This window comes from Madurella fahalii, assembly GCF_045866475.1.
Source record: "Madurella fahalii IFM 68171 DNA, scaffold_6, whole genome shotgun sequence".
In the NCBI taxonomy this organism is placed as follows: domain Eukaryota; kingdom Fungi; phylum Ascomycota; class Sordariomycetes; order Sordariales; genus Madurella; species Madurella fahalii.
The window spans coordinates 2,306,134-2,320,806 of record NW_027263976.1 but is presented as its reverse complement, the minus strand read 5'-3'; the positions used below and the strand labels follow the sequence as shown (position 1 = coordinate 2,320,806).

Here is a 14,673-nt window from a genome sequence, read left to right as displayed (position 1 = left end):
AAATGAGGTGCACACCATGTCTGTGGTTGATCGTCTGTCTCCCTTTCCTCCCCCCGCACACCCTAGCGACATCGACGAGCGGGACGCGGCCGATACAGTACCTATGTAACTTTGCCCGTTCGGACAAGATTTCGCGGCCCAGTTATGCATGGATACCTTATCTAGTCAGGTCGGCAACGGAATAATAAGTACTAGCGAGAGCAGCGGCGACACCCTTCTCTCGGCGTCTCGTCGGCCTCGAACGGCAAACCCCGTCAAGTTCCTAACTATTGGCCTATGAACGTACCGTTCTCTTCAGTGTTTGTCGTATGGTGACTTCATATATCCTTCTATCATGAACACAAGGCTTAGAGCTAGGTGCCCAGGTCTCGGGGCAGAGTTCCCCAGCCACTACTCAGCGATCCTGAGCCAATGGGTTCTCGAGGGTAGGCGAAAGCTCGGCCGGCGGCAGCAGCCGCTCTCGTACGGAGAATCTAGGTTCGGATTTCCCCGGCGCGAGCTCAGGGTTTTTAGGGACCGGTGAGGTAGAAGCAAAGGGAGTCAACCATAGCATCGCGTCACTTCATACTATTAACGCCCCATCGACCGGCCTACAGACAGCGATTTGCCCGAGAGGACGTCGCATCCCGTCCCGTGTGCGTTAGCAAGCCCTCTAGGCCATTCGAAAGAACCGCTCCTGATTATCCTCAGCCAATATTGCACCGTTCCGGTGAGGATTGGCTAGAAGAACCGTCTGTTGCCCCCTGCTTCCCGGCTCCGCTCACTCCGTCCAGCCCCCCAGCCCGCCTCTTTCGAACCAATCCCAGTCTCATACAGCGATTAAACCCTCAGTTCCATGGTCAGAATCTCCGCCCGGGTCACACCGATGGCGCCATGGCAGCGTCATCTGGGGCGGGGGGTGGCGGAGAGCAGGAAAGAGCAGTGGAGAGCAGTGAAGGAGTTGCAAGAGCGTCACAATCTAGACCAAGACAAACGAGGTACACCCCCACAACGCCGCCGAGAGCCTGCCGAAATCCCCTCGAGATCCCAATGGCTGGATCATCGCTTTTGTACACAGTAAGTTCCTCGATGTAATCGTCAAGTACCGCCGTGCCGGACGAGCCTCGTTGAGCCCTCGCCCAGTTGTGACCCGCCCTTTCCCCACGCTCGTCACACAATCACTGTCACCAACTAGCCAGCCACCGCCATGCCCTACATTCCCGCCCCCTCTTGTCCAAATAGCCCGTGTGGGCCGGAGGGAATGACAAGTCTCTCCGACAACTGGCCTGCAGTACCCGACCTAAGCCGCCTTCCGCCCGTTCCGGTTCAACGCAGAGAAACCTGCCGCGTGACTCGTCCGCAGCAGTACGCTGTTCCCTGCACCTTCTGATCCAGCCAAGCCCCTCTTTGTGATAAAAATGAGCAGGAATGCCCACGGCCGGCAGGCAGCAGGCGCCGTTGCCCAGGGGCGTCCCTCCATCAAGACCCCTACTGAACAGCCCGAGCCTCTAGATTGTCATACCTTTGTGCTTTCCCCACAGACGTTCTGGGACTGATCCAGACCCTGCATATGCAACTTAAGCCATTGACCCAAGCACTCGAAGAGCCCACTCTGCGTATCCTCACCCTTCCAACTCACACTCCGCTCGTGCTCGGGACGGAGCCGCGAGCTGCTCGGCAGGCAGGCAGGCAGGCAGGCAGGGAGATCTGATGGTCTGCCACTTGGTAAGTTAAATTCCACATTCCGCGGCCGGGATCTGCTTCTAGGTAGCATCGGCGGCGGATTTCTCCGCTAACTCCCACTGCAACGGTGACAATGCCCCAGACAGCTTTGGGCAGTTGTTGTTTCCTGAAAGCGCCCGAAAGGCGGTGATGACAAGTCAAGCTCATGTTAGGTATAGAGGCCAAGCCCAGTGGTCACTACACCGCCTAGTTCGTCATCGAAAACGGTCATCTCCATAGGGCATCATGCCCGTCTACATTCTAGTAGCTAAACCACCCAGATCTAAGTTTACTGCATCCCATTTACACGGGATCAAGCTCTCTAAATCTAACTCAACCAACACCCCCCCAAACCCCCCCTCTCCTCCCAAAAGAAAAAAAGAATAAAACATAAAAAAAAAAATCTATCCCCGACAATGACGTACGGTCCTTATTCCAACCGAAACCTAAACCTCTCCGTCCCCCTGACCCCGACATTCACCCTCCACACCCCACCGCCCAACCGCTTACTTTCCCCCTCGCCCTCGTCATCCCCGGCAGTCGTGATGAACAGTTCCTCCCCGACAAACTCGACGCACGTAATGTTCCTCGTCGGTAAGATGATCTCGCCCACGAGCCTGCCTTCGGGCGAGATCTTGAGCACCCTGCCCTCGCCGTACACGGCGTGCCACAGGTTGCCGTCCACATCGACGCGGAACCCGTCGGGCTCGCCGGGCCCGTCGTGGCGGTAAAACACGCGCTCGTTGGACAGGGACCCGTCCTCGGCGGCGAAATCCCAGGCAAAGACCATGCGCGCCGTCGAGTGGGTAAAGTACATTGTGCGGCCGTCGGGGGACCAGCCGACCGAGTTGGGGATGGTCAGGCCGGCGCGCGAGCGCGTGACTGTTCTGCCATTGGGGAAGAGGTAGAGGGAACCTGTTTGTTGGTGGGAAAGGCGGTGATTGGGTGACATGTTAGAGATTTGCTCATTCTTCCGCTTGCTGTTTGGTTACCCATTGGGGTTGGTTTCATTACGGAGATGGACGGAAGCGTAGCAAGCACGTCAGACCGCGTGGCATAGATTAACCTGTGCCAAGCGGGACAACGGCCTGAACTATACCGTGGTGATGTGGTGTTTGTTGCCCTCGCTGGCCCATTGACCTGCTAGCTAGCCACGTGGAAAGGAGAATGTGGTCTCTTCCATTTCTTCCAGGAGACTGGTGACACGGTGACAGAGAAGCTAACAATGAATGGGAAAAAGAAAAAAAAAAAAAAATAAGATAAAAATAAGATAAAAAAATGAAAGCAAAAATAAATCAAAATAGAAAATAAAATAAAATAAAATAAAATAAAAATAAAAACTCACCTTCGGGCTGAAACGGCCCCAACCCGAAATCCGTCATGGTCCCCAGCCAGAACCTTCCCTTCGGATCAGCCGCGCCATCGTTGGGCCTGATCCTCTCTGGCTTGACCTCGGGCAGCTTCGTCAGGTACTCGTACTTGCCTGACTTGCGATCCAACAGCGCCAGCCCTTGCTTGGCCCCGATCAAGACAGTCTCGGACGGGTCCCGACCTTCGACGTCGGCCGTGACAGTGACAGCTTCCTCAAACTGGAGCGTCTTGAGTGACGAGGGGCCGTCAGTAACCGAAACGGTGTGGAGCTGCTTCTTCTTGATGTCGACGAAGCGCAGCGTCTCGGTGGTGGGCTCGTAGTAAGGCCCTTCGCCGAGCGAGCAGTGCATGTCCAGGTACGGGGCGCCAGCCTGCCATTTCTCCGGAATGGCGTTCGTCTTTGCCATTGTTGTGAGTTGTCGTCGTCTTGCTGGTCGGTCTGGGGCGAGCGGTGGGGTCTGCAGATGTCTCCGGCTTCTGCGTTTTGCTCCGCAAGAGCGAATGGCGGGTTCCCGGGGAAGTGATTCCTCTGCGGAAAACAAGAACTTGAAGGTTGCAAGTACTGCTTGCAACCACGTTTTATCATCCCGATCCTGCACTACAGGTGCGGAGCCAGTAGAGCGTCCGGCGGCCCGGACGGGCGAGATATGGACATGGACATGGAGCCGCCGTTTCTGGAGGCGGAAGACGGCCCTCTGATCCGCTGGGGCGGTTTGTATGTATTTTGATAGCCGACGGGAAAACAGCGGGAAGCGATTTTGTTTCCGGGGAAGCCTGTCCTCGCTCCAACGGTAGCCCGAAAGGCTGGAAAGTGAACGGCAGCGAGACGCGAAATTCGCAGCAGGAATCCAGCCAGGTATGCCGCATTCTGCTCACGGCTCTCGGTACTTGTTGGGGCTCTTGGAGGCGGGGTTTCATGGTGCCCGTGCCCGAACGCTCTTGACCCACTGGACGCCCAGAAAATGCACTGTCCAAGTCGAAAACGTAAAAAAGAAAAGAGAGTTTGGTACTTTTCGCATGTCATAGCTGTCTCGTGACTGGCGGTTGATCTGCTGCCCTCGGAAAATGTTGCCATGGAGGGCGTTCGGGGCTCCCTTGCTACGGTCACCTGCCAAGTCAGCCATCCTGATTAAGGTAGCCCGCCGTGACCTGGAGACCGGTGAGAGGATCCAATGCCTGAGTTGTCGTGCAGGACGACGTGTCGGCCTCATTCTGTGCCGAGCTTGCTGTCCGCCTGCCATGGGATGGGATACGTGTGGCATTGTTGTGGGATGCCCTCCACCCCCATACATATGCGCATCTTGAACCATGGTCCCTTCTGCTGGGACGCGGCCGGGCGCTCCAACGCGGGAAATTGATGGTGCGACCTTGAGTTGCTGCCCAAAATCCAGTGGTGGGAGATCCCCGTATTCCGGCTGCAACAGCCTATCGCTTTGCTTCCCGCGCCACTTGGCAATTTGCTTCAAGAGCATGGTATTTCAATGTCTCGGGTCGTCCCTATTTCGTGGCCCATCTCAATTGCCGCTGTTATCCCAATTTGTCTCTGCCCTGTGTGAGAAACACATGATCTGCAACAGCTGCGCGCCTGCCGTCTTGGGGTGCCAAACGTGGAATGAGACTGTGGCTTATCAAGGGTCCAATATTGCGCGGGCTCCCAGCGGCTGACTTTACCAAACGGCCCAGAACGTCGTGGCAGGTCGCACTGGGGAGGACCGAGCTGGGGAGAGACGAGCCGAAGGAAACTCGTCGTTCCATCCCCATGAAGGCTCCTGGGCTCTTTCGGTGTGCAAAAGTTGGAATCGGCAACTGCCGTCCTGTTGTTTTCGGATGGGTGCAGGAGCACTTGCATGGGGGCAACGAGCCGGTTCGTGGGGGAGAGCGCGAGATTACGTAGCTTGCATTCTGCTGTGGCACATTCAAGGCCCCAGGACCAGATGCTGGGAACAACAGCCATACGCGCCTTACAGTCCGTCACAGCAAAGATAGTTTCCTGCGAGCTCGTTGGGCTTGGTGCAAGAATATGTGTTACTCTTGCGCAGCTTCTCCTGTTTTCGGCCCTCCTCCACCCGCGACAAGGACCCGGAATAAGGTTACATCGGGCTCTGGACAGAGGGCGGTTCTGCCTTCCGATGCATGCAAGGTCCCCACGCACGCTGCATGCCATCGATGCACCGTCGCTGCACATCTTCCCGCTTCGGGTATTCTCTGTGAGCTGGCAAGGAGACCCTGGCCGTCCCCCATCGACACCGCCGTTGTGGACCATCACCGCCCATTCCTGATTCTTCGCTTTGGAAGTCAAACCTGCCATAAATCTAAGCCATCATCGTCTGAGTGACCAAGGTTAAGTAACAGGGCGAAGGAGACCGGCTAGGGGCTGCTCGGGCGGTTTACAAGTGGTACTCTCTCCGCTGTTGCCGGCGTTTACACTGCACCACAAGTGAGGGGTGAGACATTCACATCTGTCTCAGGCCTAGTTTTATCGAGACAAATAACATCACCGCAGGTTTTCGTTTGCGACGTGTACTATCAAACAATTAGGCGAGCTACCATGTAGGCCTTGATGATTTAGACAGCAGGCTCGAGTTTCTGATTCCTTGCTTTCCCCACATGATATGCGCCTGTTGCTTTTGATGGATTCAAATCGTCTCATTACGCCCCAAAGTTCCCGCCGGTTTGTTCTGTTCTCAGGCGCCGCCACATAAGCCATGTGCACATTTAGGCGATTGTGACAAGCATACGCTGTACGATTCTCCATCTCACTCTGGCTGTACCTCCGGGTTCTTTTCTTTTCTTTTCTTTCTTTCTTTCTTTTTTTTTTTTTGCTCATTTTCCTGCAGTTGCCAGCACGCGCATGCGCGTGCTGGCAGCGGCTTCGAATCCTCCTTAACGCTAAAACCCAAACAATGTGGGTGGGGAGATTCGGCAAATGTGTTAGAGCAGGTACCATACCGATGTATGTGAGGCGCCACCACCGTCTTGTATTGGCGCGCAGCGCCGCATGATATCAGTATCCCGCCGCCGTGTCTCCCGCCCGGGTCCTCGCTCTCATGACCTTGACCCCAGCCCCTGGAAGTCAGTGCGTCTTGTAAACAGGCGAGTTTGCACCATGGGTTCAGCGGACGAGCGGTGAAGGCAAGTCTTGGAAAGGGCCTGCCCTGGAATCCAAGGCTTAGAGAAATACCGCCATGCTTCAGTTGGTAACTGCGGCCGCATCTTTGGCCGCAGCGCCGAGCTGGCAGCAGCCTCATTTGCTTTGAAGCTGGAACGCAATGGCCAGCTAAACGAGTACTGGACCAGGGTGATCAGATCAGCAGCTACCCGATCCCCGCAACCAAAGAACGGTGTCAATCACAGTGGCCCGCACAGGCACTATCTGCACGACAGCCCAAGTCGATTGCGGGCGCTTCAGGCGTCAATGCGGGCTGCATGAAACACAAGTGATGGAGTGACGCAGCGTGTTGTACCTTATTTTTAATCAATGGCTTGCAGGCGGCTAGGAGTCCGACAGAGCGCGCTCGGTTGCCGTCATTGGGACACGACAACGGCATGTTAAAATCACGGTTCAACGGGTCAACGGGAAAGTCAGCATCGCGTGGTAAAAGAGCAGGATTCCGTTGCCACAAACAGTTAGAATCGCGGTCAGCCACCCTGGATGTGGAAGCTTTGGAAGGTTCCATCCAAGCAGGTTGGCGGCGAAGCGTTGCGTGGTCCTGGCGGAAGCGCTGCTGACAGTAGCTGTCTTCCTCGCGCCCGCCTTGCCTGCCTTGCCTCCCCCCGGGACCATGTTTCCAATCATCGGAATTCATCAGATTGCTGGTACGAAGATGACGGAAAATTAGACGCAATATATGGGCGTTTCTTGGCGGACCGCCTTGCAATTACACAGTATCGCCTGAAAAAGTGCTCCTTCAGGGACACGCTCCTTCGCGCATATTAGAAACAGCCGAAACCTTTTTTCTCCTCTTTTTTTTTTTTTTTATTTTTTTTTATTATGTTTTATTATGTTTTATTTTTGTTTTATTTTATTTTAGTTTATTTTATTTATCCCCCCCCCCCCCCCCCCTTCGCGCTCTATCCGCAGCGGTGGGTGTGTCCGGGTAAGACAGGATCGAAGAGGACCAGCACTGGGCCACAGCTGCAGATTCACCACCTCCTTCATGTCGTGCCACGGGGCAAACCTCGAGAGGGGTGAGTTGTCAGCCGGTCCACAGACCGGGCAAACGGTGACTATCGGAGCGAGGTGGAAGTTGCTCGATAACGAGACTGATGATGGCAGAACGGAAAGCTCCTGACCTGCGCTATGCACAAATTGGGTAGGTAGGTGACGTTATTTAGGGCTAGCGCATAGCTCTTCCGCGTTCCCCGAAAGCATAGCCAGCCATGATCAGGAGCCAAAACGGTCTGACGGGACACCACTATGCCCTTTTGACATGCTTCTTGCCAGAACCTACGGCAAATGCTCCACCTACTAGCTCCAAGGGTGTTCCGGGAAGCAGCGGTGTGCACAGTGTCAGTCGGCGCTCGTTATCCCAGGCTCTTCTTGGCGCCTTTACCCCATTCCTTCGACCGCCCGCGCTTCCAGAACCTCAGGTTGTCCGCGGGCGTTGACCCAGACCCTGGTACAGTATGTACATTCCGAGATGTAGCTACCGAGGCCGGAAATTTCTTCTTCTCTCGGAAGACGAAAAGAGAGAGAGGGAGAGAGAGAGGAAAGAAAGGGAAAGAAGAAGAACGAAACGAACATCAATAGCACAACCCTCGGTATCGCCAGACAAGGAATTTGACGCAGATCGGGTCACCAAGACCAACCACGGACAACGCAGTCTGGCGCTGCATCAGTCAACTGGACCCGTCGGGCATGCCTTTTGGCACCCGGCAGCGCAAGACCCGCTGCCCAGGGCCCCAGCCGTGATGGGCCATGCACTGACACGAGACTGCTCGATGAATCCCGCCATTCCTCCCCACTCAGAAACCCCATCTCGAGAATTTGGAACCGCGTCAGACCCATCAGCCATCCCCGCGGCCCTGCCCGTAACGTATACTGCGTAATATAACGTTACCCTCCGTCGAATGGCAACGGGTTCGCGTCACTTGCATGGCCGGTACCGCGCAATGCTGGTTCGTCGAACCGGCCGGCTAGGCTTTGCCAGGGAACGGTCCGTCTCGGGCTATTCTGGGGTTCTCATTTCTGCTACGATGGCCGCTGCGCCTTGGATGACGGGCATCTCGGACCCGCCAACCCATGCCTACCTTGCCCTTGTTGACGCGCCTGCCAGCTTGCGCCCCGACTGGAGCTGGCCGCTAACGTTCAGCGGAGCTCTGACAACACGACTTGTACCCAGACCGTGCAGATCTCGCTCTGGCTCTCTCACCTCTCCCGCTGCCCTGCCCGCTTTGGGGTGGCCTGTCTTGCTCGATTTGGCCAGCCCTCAACCCGCAGGCGCGTGGATGACGCACCCTGGTTCCAACACGTCAGACGGTCTGCTGCTGAGGCTGCCCGCGCTGGAGCTGTTGTGCAGCCAATTCAGCCTCGGGGTGCCTCTAGTAGCTAATCCGCCGAGACCGATGTGTTGGACAACTCCAACCGCCGATGCACTCTGTATCTGGCTGCGAAGACACGCCGTGTTGACAGACCAGAGCGCGGGGATTTTGACACGATGAGCCCGCTGCAGAGAGCCGCGTGCGGTGGGATCTGCTACCGTTTCCCAAGATGGTATCGCGGCGGCCTTCGTCGGCGATGGCGATCTCCCCGTGCGCGGGCCCATTGACCATTTACACTACGTGTAGTTACAGCCCGCCGGCCGCGCTACTTTTCTCTCGCCGGCGAGGCAGGTAGAGAACCCCCAGGCCCAACGGAAGGGGATCCTTCGTGGATGGTATGAGAGAAATATAGCCTTGTCGCCGTCGGCTTGCTCGACATACGGGGTTGTTAATTACCGGCCTGGTTCGGGCATCTACTAGTTCATGCGCTCCAGAAGAGAGCTTTCGTCTGAAGGTTCGCTCTCGACAGAATCTGAGGGTGAAGCTGTTGGCCAAGCCCGCCAAGCAACCGTCAACTGGCTGCCGCTCCTGGTGCACTAGCAGTGTGGGTTCGCAGGGCGTGCAAGGTTGCTTGCTGATGCGAGCCACCACATCCATACAGTCGGCGCCGGTTCTTTGGGTCTCAAGGGGGGTTTCGAGCATATCGGGCTTCTGATCGAGAGTCACGCAAGTCACCCACTCTCGGCCTGACGGGCTTTTTCGTCTTGCGTCAAGAACGTTGCCCACGTCCGTCATACTCGGTTCGAAAAAGGAAAAAACACGAGCGAGCGGTAGGGAGTGGAGGAGAGTCCAGGGCCAACCAATCCAGAACGAAGCACACCCAAGCCCCGTTATGTCTTAGCACACAACTACCTAGCATGGCCCCCTGGCTGCTTCGTACCCCGGTAAACAACCATTTCCCGACTGACGGTGCTGGGCCCTGTCGACCCGGGACGCAATGGGGGTGTATTGTAAAGGACATGGGCAGGAAAAATCCACCCAGCTGCTTTAAAGGGTTGGTTTGCTGGTCGGCTGTGGCAGCAGAAACTCGCCATTAAGGCCGGGCATCCAATCTCCTCCACATCTCTTTTAACTGTCCGCTTTCCTTCCGGAGATATCGACAGGATCCAGCTGTTTCCCCGAGAAGTGGTTGGGGTGCCAATATCAAAAACGCCGTCGCCGCCTGATTCTCACGATAGCCGCCCAGCTGCCAGCTCTAGATTTGCCCTCGAGCTCCTTGACACCTTCCCGACACAGTATCATTGCCCCGCTACATAGAGAGTACGAGAGAGGAACGGCTAAAAACAAGAGGTTCTTTGGTGCTCTGTGGTCCTGTCCATTCACAGCGGCAAAGACGCTTTTAGCGCACCCAGGCCCTCGTAGCCACTCATTGCCGGACGGCCCTCGCAAGGGCTCCCAGTGGCTGTCTCTCCCGCAAGCTCAGTCCACGGCCCACACAGCAAGTACACTTCTTAGGTCGATAGCCTGCCGTCTCTTTGCACCTGCCATCTTGTCATGCTCAGCTAGGAAGTCACTCCGTCACGGCTGGGCCCCTTCCCCACCCCTTCGTTCAAGCAGCTCGCTCCGTGACTTTCTACCGGAAACCTGTGTGGCACGTCCAACTGAACGCAAAGCCAACACATCCAAATAGCTGTGGGCTTCGAACACGTACTTATTGCGTCTTCCCGGCCTTCCCGCTCTAGCTGCCCGGGACGGCGAACACTCACCCTCCGTCCCCGACGTGGCCGTCGCGAGGTTCCGATCTTTAGTGGACCACGCCGTCTGTACGACATATAGGGTCGCCGCCACTACCTCCACCCGACACCGACTCTCCTGTCGTTAGCGGCAGGGCAACAGGCACGTCACTGTTTCGGACGACAGTCAGTCAGCGTGGCGATCCAATCGTTCTCTTGGTGGGCCCAAGAACCAGCGCGAAGCTGGGCTGGCGCGGACCTCTTGCAGCTGCCCTCGATAGCTGCCTGCGGTCCCCGGCGCCTGGGCGAGAGCATCGACGCGAGCTGGGCGCGGGGTGTCGGCTCCGAGCAAGAACCCGCCTCCCAGCTTTCTGAAAACGGTTGCAGACGTCAATGTCAGGGTCCCCGAGACCTAAAGAACGAAGGGGAACAGATGTCGCAGGGGGAATCTGCGCCTCGCCCTGTCTCCCGCCACTCTTTGCGGTCTCCGTCGACAGCTGCAGCATCCTCTCCCCCATCTCGGCGAAGCCGTGTACCTCAAGATGACCCGAGAGCTCGGCCACTTCACGGTCCCGGTGGCATTACGGTAACCGGGGGAGATGAGAGAGACCAGTATCCCGGAACCAGGGCCGTAGACTCGCGCGATATTTCAAACCCGGCGGGACCGCACGGGGCCTTGATCGCGCCGGCCGCAACTCCTACACAGCCTTCGGTTGCCGGAGGAAACCCTCAGTCCGCCATGGGAACAGGCCAATACGGGTCCGAAGGGTCGCCCTCCCGCCCTTTCGCTTTGCCAGCCCAAGGGTCAGCGACACCGCAACCGACTAACCCAACCGCCCCCCCGACACCATCGCCCGTCGCAGCTTCGACCGCTGTTGACCGGGGATCGCCCCCCATCGTTCACCCCTATCCTTTGGCTGCGCGACGAATTCTGACGCCAAAGTCGCCCAGGGCAACCAGTCTCAGCAGAGCTGCTCTGAGGACGGTAGAGGCACAACATCTCGCGAACTTTCCCGCTGCCGGACCGAGAAGCGGTACAACATCGCACGACGTCCAGGCTCTTGGAGGAACCCCGCCGTTTCATGGCTCCATACCGGGCCAAGGGACGGCTGTACCCCCGCCGACTCGGCCACCGTCTGGCCTCGCTCGATCGCTCTCCCAGCCGAGTTTGAGCCACGGCCTCCCATCCAACCCTCACGGAGAACCGTTCCAGCCTGGACGCCTAAAGCGTGAGCATAGCGGGCGGCCCGTCTTCTCGGGTCCCCCATTCGCGGCTCCGCTTCCGGCTAATCGGGGGTACGGTCCATCTGGACTTTTGGGGGATGGGAGGTGGGGGGCCGGGCTCATCAGCTCGCTGCCTCCTGGAGGTTCTGCAGCAAGGAATCTCCAGATCGCAGAGGGCCAGACACTCCTGACCATAACACCAAGACACGGGGAGGAGATTGTGGTCCCCGTCGACGTCCACCAGGCATCCAAGCAAGCAGACGAGAAGAGGCAGCGCAACGCGGGAGCATCGGCAAGGTTCCGACAGCGGAAGAAGGAGCGCGAAAGGGAGCAACAGGAAGGAATGCAGAAGTTGGAAAATCAAAACCGAGAGTTGGAGAAGAAGAACGAGGAGCTTAGGAAGCAATGCCAGGACTTGGAGAACCAGCGAAACTTCTACCGAAGCGAGCGAAATCGCCTGCGAGAGATCGTATCTCGCACTCCCGGCATCAGTGAGTGGGCTGATCGAGGGCCGCCGAGCCCGATCCCGTCAAGAGGAGGAGCTTTTGCGCCCGACAGCAACACGCTTCTTGCTCACCCGCCGCCGCCGCCGCCGCCGCCGCCGCCTCCAGCCCCGTCACACACCCACACCCACACCCACTCCCACTCCCACTCCCAAATTCAATCTCGTCCGGCTCCCTATCCTCATGCCCTCGCTCACCCTCACCCGCGCTCGAGCTCGTACGGCGACCCTTCGATGCTTGAGCCCCCGGCTAGACGGAGGAGGACAGATTCCGAACCACAGCTCCCGACTACCTCGTACAGCTTGATGACTCCAGCCTCATTACCGCCAATTCCAGGTCCTCCTCCCACTGCCTTCGGTATCCCGCCGTCACCGCACATCACCCCCCCCCCGGGAACGGCGCGGCTGCCCCCCTTACCTCCGCTACGGTTTGACCAGCCTCGACCTCCATCAACAACACCCCCCCCAATCCAAAGCGCGCCTCCTCCGCCGTCAGTCCCTCCTCAATCCGCCAGTCCATACCCTAGTTATAGGAAACACCCGTACGAGACAGGATGGGCCACAGAACCTCGGGGTCAAGCAGAGGGCGGTCCTAGGTGAAGGATCCCATCGCTTTCTAAGCGTCGCTACTAGAATGACCTCACACGGCGCGATTGCTCTATCAGCACCATGATCTAATAATCCACGATTTCTCTTCCCCTTAACACAGCCTCGAACACGCGTTCATCGACATTTAGCATTACCAGTACTACACGAGACGGCTGGACATTGGAAATAGATTGGCTTTAATCTCTGCTTTTCTCGTCTATTGCATTTTCCTTTGTCGTTGGGTCTTTTTAGAGGACCTGCTGGGCAACCGGCAAACCCGAGGGAGGATATCTCAGGGGAAAAAAAAGAAAAAAGAAATACCAGCAAGGAGCACTCTTTTGTTTTTTTTCGTCTCTGCCTCTTTCTCTCTCACTCTCTCGATCATTTGGCGCGGCGTTTGGGGATGGCATCAATCTGGCCGAAAAAAAAATTGGGGTTGGAAAGCTCGTTCATCGCCTAAGCCGGCCCCGGAGATTCGTCTTCTCACCTTCGTTTCTCGTTTCTCGTTCTCGGCATACACATACACTATCATTTATTATTACTACTACTCTACTACTACCTTCTAATTAGCACCACATCTCGGCCTTACACAACGCAAGCATCTCAACAAGCGTCCGTTTGTTTTACATAAACATAGCGAGGGGGAGGGGGGGTGGGAATCGGGAATCGGGAAACGGGAATTGGGAATCTTTGTTTCAATTTCTTTTGCTGTATCTGACACATGGTGTTACGGACTCGGAAAGTTGGTGGCACAGTTACTTCGTCTTTTCTTGCTCTTATTTTTTTCTTTTCCCCTTGTTTACTCTAGTTGCGGATAGCGAAGTGGTGGTTGGGAAAGAAGCATTTGATACCAGATTGGATCTTGTTTTTCCTTATTTTTTTTTCCCCCTTTCTTTTCCATTTTCCTCCTGGGGGTTCGCAAAGTGTGTTTTTCTTTTTCTTTTTTTTTTTTTTTTTTCTTTCCTCTTTGTCCCTGCGGGCCGCTCACTCGCTCGCGTCTTGTTTTTGTTTTCTTTTTTCGTTTCATTCTCATTGGATACCCAACAAGGCGGAGCCAAGCTCGAAGCCAATGAACAGAAGGATAGGATATTTCGCGGTGAAGTGACTGGTTGACGACCACGGGAGGAGGTTGGTTGTGTTGCCTGTTTTGATGTACCGACTACCTTGGCTGCATGCCGGCCTGCCCGTCTGTTTACCTGATTCCGCCGGTCTCAGCCAATCTTGCATCTTGTCTGCACGGACGTAGGCGGCTGGAGAGAGATAAGGATCGGGCTGCCAAGGCTGTCTTCTCAGCCCGGACAGGCCCGCGCTAGCTAGCCCAGGAAGAGAGACGGAAAGGAGCAAGGCTCCCAAGCGAGCATCCCGTCCTATCATCTCGTTGCCTGCCGCTGCTTGGTCAGGCAGGAAAGCCCAAGAATGGAAAACTGCCCGAATTGGGGGCAAAATTAGCAGAAAAACCGTTCGCCTATCAGATTGTCGAGTTTGATGAAATGACAGGCTGACCACGTTCGCGAAATTCCCCGAGCTGCCATGCTCTGCCACTGGAGGCTCGAGCTCTCTCTCTCTCTCTCTCATTTGATGCGCGGAGGTCCCCCCTCAAACGACGGCTGCTGAGCCGCAGCCTCTTTTCGACTCTTGTCTCTCTTCCAACTGGAAAATCGCGTGGCTCGGTTACCGTTGATCCCAACGAGAAAAGTCCCGGACCATTCTCGTCTGTTTTCTGGTTCGCACGCCGCCGCCTCGCATATCGAACTAGTACCCTTCAGCAAACTCCCACATGATGTGGATAACCCATCTGGGATTTCCTAGCCGCTAACTTCGGCTGTAGGTTGATTCTTCCAAAAAATTTTTTTTTTTTTTTTTTTTTTCATTCCTATTCTAGGCGCCGCTGAGATACATGTACCGTACATGTACATGGGGGTTCTCTCGGCCGCATTTCTGTGTTACCACAACTTCTTTTTTCCAGATGTCGAGCTTATCAGGGTACCTTGTCTAGTTATGGCGAGATATGACACAAGTGATGGAATTATTGGTAGAAACTAGTAAGACTTTGTTGTCTTGGGAGGGGCGGGA

General features: G+C 56.2%; 2 protein-coding genes across 2 annotated transcripts; one reads left to right on the top strand and one right to left on the bottom strand.

Moving 5' to 3' along the window:
• Window positions 1-2,131: 2,131 nt before the first annotated feature.
• CGR1_2 (rRNA-processing protein cgr1) lies at window positions 2,132-3,479 on the bottom strand (the record flags this gene model as incomplete). The annotated part of the gene is made up of 2 exons (XM_071066139.1): window positions 2,132-2,616; window positions 3,047-3,479. The coding sequence occupies 2 exons, from the start codon at window positions 3,477-3,479 to the stop codon at window positions 2,132-2,134; spliced, it is 918 nt and encodes a 305-aa protein (XP_070922240.1).
• Window positions 3,480-10,719: 7,240 nt separating this feature from the next.
• Window positions 10,720-12,612, top strand: MFIFM68171_10719 (BZIP domain-containing protein; the record flags this gene model as incomplete). Its single annotated transcript, XM_071066138.1, has 1 exon — window positions 10,720-12,612. One exon carries the CDS (start codon window positions 10,720-10,722, stop codon window positions 12,610-12,612), a length of 1,893 nt encoding a protein of 630 aa, XP_070922239.1.
• Window positions 12,613-14,673: the final 2,061 nt, after the last annotated feature.